Here is a 7,663-nt window from a genome sequence, read left to right on the forward strand (position 1 = left end):
CAGTGTGACCCCCCCCCCATCCTCCTTCTCCACTGCTAAGGGGGCTCCCTAGCAACAGAACTTAGAACCTTGAAAGCTGGGTGGGCAGGTGGGTGGGGCCCAGCTGGTTGCTGGGGTGATGGCCTTCAAGGTCTGTCCCCACAGAGGCCCCAAGGGTCTGGGGAGGCAACATGGTGGGCTCTGGGATCCCAGCTTTGAGCCTCTTCCTGCTGATGCAGGGCTCAGTAGGTGAGGGGGCTGAAGAGAGGGTCAGAGAGCTGAACAGGGAGCCTCTTCAGCCTCCATAACTGCCCCCTTCAACACCAATCCTTTTTCTCCACAGATGGGAATGGAATCCAGGGATTCTTCTATCCATGGAGTGAGCAGTGGATGAAACCCGGGTCCCTCAAGGACAAGGAGCCCAGACTAGACTCTTGAGTCCAAAGGGAGAATGGGCTGGGAGCCTGATCCTGGGTCTGAGGGAGGAGGGGCTGGGGGCCTGGCCTCCTGGGTCTGAGGGAGGAGGGGCTGGGGTCTGGACCCCTGGGTCTGAGGGAGGAGGGGCTGGGGTCTGGACCCCTGGGTCTGAGGGAGGAGGGGGCTGGGGTCTGGACCCCTGGGTCTGAGGGAGGCGGGGCTGGGGGCCTGGACTCCTGGTTCCTGCACAGAGTAAGCACTAGGTAGGCAATTCCGGAGCCTGACTTTGGGACCCTGGGGTTCTGAGGCTCTCGGGTCAGACTCTGTGACACAGCTGCCACTGTGGTTGGTCCCAAGGCTGTGAGGGAGATGTGTGGGACCGGGAGAGCTGTGGGGGCCAGGCAGCAATCGAGAACCCCAATCTCTGTCTGCGTCTTCGATGCTGCTACCGTGACGGGGTCTGCTACCACCAGCGGCCAGATGGTGAGTGCCTGGAAGTTGGGCCCCTGGGGCAGCTGAGTCTCCTGGGTCTCAAACCTGCCTCCTTTGCCCAGAAACTATGCGGAGAAAGCACATGTGGGCGCTGGGCTGGACATGTGGAGGCCTCCTATTCCTGATCTCCAGCATCTGCTTGTTCTGGCAAGTGGGGTTGGGGCTGAGGGTGGGCTCCCGCACCCCCAGAGGAGCAGGCGACGGTCAAGGCTGAGTGTATGCCCTCCCGGTCAGGTGGGCCAAGCGCCGCGATATGCTGCACCTTCCAGGGTTCTTAAAGGGCAAATGTGACCTGTCAAGGACCGTCTCTCTGTTATCCAAGGACCGGGGGACTTCGAGCAAAAAAAAGTCATCGGCTGGCAGCATGCCCAACTCCCCTCCTCTGGAGGGAGCCACGGATGTGTCAGGGGCCACTGAAGGGGAAGGGGGTGATGAAACAGAAGCGGGGGAGGACGAAGATTAGGGGCACCCCTGGGGGGGCCCCTCAATACAGACATAGCATATAGACGCGTGGTCTCTTCTCTAAGAACCATGGGGGGCAGAGGGCTCATGAGCTCTGGGGCAGGGAACGTGTGTGTGCGCGTGTGTGTGTGCGCGCACGAGGGGGCCGGGAACTGGGCTGTGATCATGGGGGTTCTGGGCTGAGTGGGGTCTGGAACCAGGGAGGGGTGGGTCAGTGGGGGGTGGCCTGCAGCTCTCCTGCGGGAGCACCACTGATGGACAGCCTCCGCCGTGGACCCTTGGGATCCTGCCCCCTCCGCCAGCACGGTGCCATGCCTCCCACCGATGCCTGAGCACGGCAGGGCTCCCTGCGGGACATTACTCTCATACTCTCCAGTGCCTGGGTGGAAATTCTCCTGGACTTGTGTGCAGTACAAGACGTGTGCTGCCCAACCCTCCTGTCTTCCTCAGGTGCCACACCCACACCAAGTACCCTCCACAAATACTTCCTTCCTGGGTGCCTGGGTGGCTCAGCGGGGGCGGACTCTTGATTTTGGCTCATGTCATGATCTCAGGGTCATGAGATCAAGCCCCCTGCCAGGCTCCTTGCTTGGCAGGAGTTGGCTTGAGATTCTCTCGCTCTCCCTCTCCCTCGGCCCCTCCCCCTCTAAAATAAATGAATAAATCTTTTTTTTTTTAAGGTACTTCCTCCCAATAAATACCTTGTGAGTCTAATTTGTCCCTCTGTCTGTTTCTTGGAGGACCCCAATACCAGCCGAGGGGCATAGGCTGAGGGGCATCTGGACTGAAGGGTTGGGTCTGGACTCAAGATCCTGGCACCACTCTCCCATGCCCCTCCATGAGGGCCAGTGTGAAGCTGGGCTTCAAGGTCCCCAAGGGCATGGGTGGCCCCTCTGCAGGTGTGGCCTGGCCCCAGTACTGTCCCTCTCCCAGACAGACACACAGTGATATGAGGCAGAGCCATTTATCCAGGGGAGGATGGGGTGGACAGGTAGACATCTTGGTGGCCCAGATGATGGTGGGCACAACTGTACACCGCAGTCCAGTCCTGACAGGTGGGTCCGTGGGTCCGCCTGCAGGAGGAAGGGTGGGGTTAGTGGTTGTGCAGGACCCCTCCCAAGACCCATGCATGCCCAGGGCCCCCGGCCCAGTGGCCTGAGGGGCAGGGGAAGGGAGCCCTTTCTTCCTGCTTTAGTCCCTCATACATTGACTTACACACCTGCTCAACTGCTCCTCCACCCCTCCACGCCCCCATCTGCTGCAGCGTATTTGCCTCACTGGGGTCCAGAGGCACAAGCTGGAGAAGGAGAGACAGGAAGTCAGGACAGAAGAAGACATGTAGAGGGAATGACGGGTACAGAAACAAAGAGACACAGGAGACAGACAGACACAGAGAAAGAAAACAAAACATAATGGCTTCTGCTGGGTGGCTCTGTCTGTCTACTCCATTCATTTTGGTCCCAGAGGGGGAAGGGAGCGACCCGAGCCAGAATCTTCGGGTCCCTCTGTTAAAACTCAAGTTCTCCGTCCTTCATGGGCTGGAAGCACTTCACCCTGCCCACTAAGGAGTCCTGGGTTTGAACAGGCCTATCTTCATTCGAAGAGGGGCCTACACTCCAGCCAGCTTGGCCCACGTTTCTGGCAGGTGGTTCCAGCAGGAGATCCGCCCAGCTGTGTTAGACTTTTGGGCAAGGTAAAGGATTTTCACTGCTGGTGGGTGGTTCTAATTTCTGTGCCAAATTTTGTGTGAGCTGATGCCTCCTCATCTACGCACACATCTTGTCTTAAACCCGTCTCCTCCTCTGAGCTACAGAATGCCGCTGATGATTGGAGTTACTATTTTCTCAGTTCTCATGAAGAAGGGTGTATAACTAGTCCCATTCTGGATGCACAGGAGAAAAGTTAAATTCATCACATACAGAGAAGGTCTTAGCACGTCAGGATTTCATTCTTTTACGGAACTCGCATTCAAGAAACTGAGTCAGTCACTCACCCATTGTTGACATTGCTCCGCCTCTCCATCTACCCACTGGCTCACCCATCCATTCTCTCGCTACCACCCTATCTGTCCAAACCACCCGTTCCCCGATTCTGATGAATCTTACCAATTCATCAGTCTACCATATCCATCCATCCACCAATCGAACATCCATCCCTCCATCTGCCCACCCACTCACCAGTCTGTCCACTCATCCATCAGCCAGTCCATCCACCCGTCAAACAACCCATCCGTCCATCCACGCATCCACCCACCGACCCAGTCACGCTTCTCTGACTTCCTGAGCTTACTTGTTGCAGAGCAATGCTAAGAATGAAGACACCAGAGACTCAGGCATTACCATCAGGGTGCTCTCTGTCCAGCAGGAGAGGCAGTACCAGCAGAGACACAAGACAGATAACAAGCAATAACGGGGGTAACTCAGATAATATGGAGACCCAGAGAAAGGCTGCAAAGTGGCGTTGGATCTTAATGGACACAAGGGACGCTTTCCATGTGGAGTAACGGACAGCAAGGGCACTCCTGCCGTAGGGGAGAGCATGAACAGAGGCCAACTGAGGTGGGACAGCCTGGCCGTCCATGGACTGAGGGATGCCATCATAACTGCAAAGAAGGCAGGAGATGTGGGGCTGAAACATGTGGGGCCCACAGTGAGTGGCAGGGATTTAATCAGAGGGCAATAGGGAGCCACAGCAGGTGTTTGAGCAAAGGAGTGCAAGCTGGAGAGTGTGTGTTTAGGAAATGGGATAGAAGACAGAGAGGAGAGAGAAAAGGGAAGGAATGAGCAGCAAAGCTTTCCCCGCATCTCACACTCCTGGTATTCTCGCTCTTTCCCTCTCTCTTAGAAGAATCCTAGCTGTGTGCCCTTGGCCAAAAGGTGGCATCTTTCTGGGCCTCAATGTCCTCTGCTGGGATGGGGATGGTACTAGCAGTGACCCCCGAGACGCAGTTACAGGGGGAGGATTAAGTGGGACCTGGTGCTCCTGGGGGCTGGGGTGCAGAGCGGGGTCTCCAAGTGTGGGGGCGAGCAGGTAGTGGCTCTCTAGGTCTCATCTGGGGGGCAAGGGCTCGGTCTCTTCCATGTCTGTGCTCATGCCTGCTGTCCAAGGCGCCATCCTCTGGGCCCTGCTGCTCTCCTCCCTCATCTTGATCTAGTCCTTTGTCTTTCTCTCCCCATTGTCCCTCTCCCTCCCCATCTCTCCATCTCTCCTCTCTCTATTTCCACTCCCACATCTCTTTCCATCTCTCCCCCCTGTCTCTCCAGCTTTCCCCCCTCCATCTCTCCCTGTCTGTCCATCTCTCCCCCGTCTCTCCATCTCTCCCCCTGTCTGTCCATCTCTCCCCCGTCTCTCCATCTCTCCCCCGTCTGTCCATCTCTCCCCCTGTCTCTCCAGCTCTCCCCCTGTCTCTCCAGCTCTCCCCGTTTCTCCAGCTCTCCCGCTCTGTCTCTCCATCTCTCCCCCCCCCGCCTCTCCATCTCTCCCCCTGTCTCTCCATCTCTCCCTGTCTGTCCATCTCTCCCCCGTCTCTCCAGCTCTCCCCCTGTCTGTCCATCTCTCCCCCTGTCTGTCCATCTCTCCCCCGTCTCTCCATCTCTCCCCCTGTCTCTCCAGCTCTCCCCCTGTCTCTCCAACTCTCCCCGTTTCTCCAGCTCTCCCGCTCTGTCTCTCCATCTCTCCCCCCCCGCCTCTCCATCTCTCCCCGTCTCTCCATCTCCCCCCGTCTATCCATCTCTCCCCGTCTCTCCAGCTCTCCCCCTGTCTGTCCAGCTCTCCCATCTCTCCATCTCTCCCCGTTTCTCCATCTCTCCCCCCGTCTCTCCATCTCTCTCCCTGTCTCTCCATCTCCCCCCCCCCCCGCGTCTCTCCATCTCTCCCCGTTTCTCCAGCTCTCCCCCTCTGTCTCTCCACCTCTCCCACCCCCGGCTTTTCATCTCTCCCCCTGTCTGTCCATCTCTCCCCTTGTCTCTCCAGCTCTCCCCCTGCCTCTCCAACTCTCTCCAACTCTCCCTGCCGCCTCACTCGCTGCCCCACCCCTCACCTCGGGCTCACTCGGTGCCCGCGCCCGCCGCCCCGGGCCCGGCCTCGAGCGTAGCGAGCTGCAGGCGCACGCGGCGGGAGCCGGCAGCGGGCGGCGGGGGCGCGCGGACGGCACGGCGCGTTCCTAGAGAGCCGGGCGCGGCGCGCGGGCAGGAGGAGGAGGCCGGCGCAGACCAGCGGCGGGAGAGCTTGCGCGCCAGGCGGGCCAGAGTCGAGGGCCGCAGGCCGTAGTCGCGCTCCAGCTCCTGGCGCGAGATCTCGATGTTGCCGGTGTACCAGAGGATCCAGCCGAGCAGGCTCAGGAAGACAAGCAGCGCGCCCGAGTAGATGAGCAGGTCGCCGAAGTCGCGGCCGCGCACCTGCAGCTGCGCGAACACGCCGGTCAGCAGCGCCGCCATGCCCGCCACGTCCAGCGCCACGGCCAGCAGTAGCGCCATCCGGCAGCGGCCCAGGCCGGACGCCGGCCCTCGCGCGCCGGCCGGTGGGGACGGTGCACCCGGCGGGGGCCCCTGCGGGGCGCCCACCGCTGGCGCCGCTGCCATGGCCCTGCTCTGCCGCGCTGGCTCCCCCAGAGAACGTTCCGGGGTGCGGCCCGGCCCGGGGCGGGGTCAGGGGACGGCGCCAGGTGTGCCCGGCGCCGGCCTGGTCACCTGAGCTGGCTGGGGTGCACACGGGCCCGACTTGGGGGGTGCCCGGGCCTTGGTTTCTGGGCAGGTCCTGGCCCTCCGAGGCCTATGCTAGGGGCAGCCCGGCTCCCGGATAAGGGTGGGAGGGGCCTTACGTACACCAAGGAGCAAGATGGAATACATTTAAAAATTCAGGGTGCCTTAATGGAGGCACTGTGGGGTGCTGCGGGAGCCCGGACGTTGTTTCTGTTCAGGGCCTGCCTCCAGGGGCCCCTGCGCCCCAAGCCCCGCGGTGGGGACGGGGGGGGGTGTCAAAAAAACAAGGATCAGACAAGGCTCCTGGACCCAGAGCCCCGGGACGGAGTCAGCAGGCAGGGCGCTCTAGCGGAGGAAACACGGGGCTCTGGGGAGCTGAGACTTCTCTCACTCATTGCCTGCCCCCTGGGGCCGCCCGTACGCCCCTGGTTAAGTGGTGGCTCTCCCAGCACTCTGCGCGCCACCGCCAGATTTGGGTGCCGTGCTGGGGGCAGCAGGGCGGTCCCCCAGGCTTCTCCTAGTGCGTCTGGACGGCCGGGACTCACCAGGGGCGAAGCCCACGAGCAGAGAGGGAGCAGACGAGGCCCCCGCCCTCACGGAGCTCCCGGACACAGTCACAGATCAGGTGCACTCGTGGGGGCCACGGGGGCCATGCCGTTCCTTTTGCTGAGCTGGGGCCTCCGGAGGCCCCCCAAGCGCCCAGCCCCGTGCTGCCGGGGGCTGAAGACCCGCGGATATATCAGGCGGGGCTCCCGCCCCTTAAGAGGACCGCGACAACAGGAAATAACCTTCCGGGCAGTTTATGGGGTGCCGCAGCGGGCAGACCGGAGCGGGGGGACGGGGGAAAGGCCAGCAGCTACGGCCCCCGGAAGGAGCCAAGACCTTTCCCATGCAAATCTCTTCCCCTCCAAACGACTCGCTCCTGGAGGGGATCTACGCCCCCTCCTGGGGTGGAAGTCTGCGAGGAGATGCCGCCTAGCTTCTCTCCAGACTCTAAACCGTTTGAGATCACCGTGGGCAGGGCGACCCGAGACGTCTGCGGGATCAGCCACAGAATTCCGAACGTGGCCGGATGGAAAACGAGTGTTTCCGAACAGACCCGAAAGGGCTTGAGCCAAGTAAAGAGGGCGGCCACCCAGCGGGAGGGCGTCTCCGAGGGGTTCCGAAGACGCCCGAGAGGGCCTCCGTGCCTTCGTCGGGAATAGCCGAGAGCTTGCGAAGAAGACCGGAAGCATCCGAAGACCCTGGAGCTAGTCTTAAGTAATTCAGGCATCCGTACGTTCATTTGTAAAACAAATATTTATTGAGCGCCTATACTGTGTAAAGCGCTGGAGAGAAACCCCTGGGGAAGGGGACTTGGGGCCTCTCGAACCGGACGCACTCGGAAATCCAGCGCAGCAGTTCCGAAAACACACGAAGGTCCCTCGGAAGGGTGGTGCTCCGCCTCCGAGAACACACCCTCGGGTTACTAGCCGAAGAGTTCCGAAGGTCTCCGAGCGATTGGCGACAGGCTGGCGGAATAGCCGAACGTTACCGAGCCGCCTCGGAGGCGGACGGGAAGAGGCGGGGACAGGCGAGGGCATGCGCGTGCCCACAGAGGAAGCGGAAATGCG

At 60.9% G+C, this 7,663-nt stretch overlaps 2 protein-coding genes across 3 annotated transcripts; one reads left to right on the forward strand and one right to left on the reverse strand.

The window, feature by feature from the left end:
• The first annotated feature begins 103 nt into the window (after positions 1–103).
• TMEM190 (transmembrane protein 190) lies at positions 104–1,393 on the forward strand. The gene is made up of 5 exons (XM_027618505.1): positions 104–228; positions 323–358; positions 754–879; positions 951–1,035; positions 1,123–1,393. Exons 1-5 carry the CDS (start codon positions 171–173, stop codon positions 1,349–1,351), a joined length of 534 nt encoding a protein of 177 aa, XP_027474306.1. The 5' UTR covers positions 104–170; the 3' UTR covers positions 1,352–1,393.
• An 886-nt stretch (positions 1,394–2,279) lies between these two features.
• TMEM238 (transmembrane protein 238) lies at positions 2,280–5,961 on the reverse strand. Of its 2 annotated transcripts, XR_003524148.2 has the most exons (3): positions 5,390–5,961; positions 2,570–2,647; positions 2,300–2,423 (listed from the first exon to the last, which is right to left on the reverse strand). XR_003524148.2 is itself a non-coding variant. In XM_027618506.2 (2 exons), exon 1 carries the CDS (start codon positions 5,928–5,930, stop codon positions 5,397–5,399), a length of 534 nt encoding a protein of 177 aa, XP_027474307.1. In that variant the 5' UTR covers positions 5,931–5,961; the 3' UTR covers positions 2,280–2,423; positions 5,390–5,396. The 2 variants fall into 2 exon arrangements, 1 of the variants encoding a protein (XP_027474307.1); XM_027618506.2 differs by lacking the exon at positions 2,570–2,647 and having other exon boundaries at positions 2,280–2,423.
• Positions 5,962–7,663: the final 1,702 nt, after the last annotated feature.

The sequence above is a fragment of the Zalophus californianus genome, chromosome 17 (genome assembly GCF_009762305.2).
Source record: "Zalophus californianus isolate mZalCal1 chromosome 17, mZalCal1.pri.v2, whole genome shotgun sequence".
Classification (NCBI taxonomy): Eukaryota; Metazoa; Chordata; class Mammalia; order Carnivora; family Otariidae; genus Zalophus; species Zalophus californianus.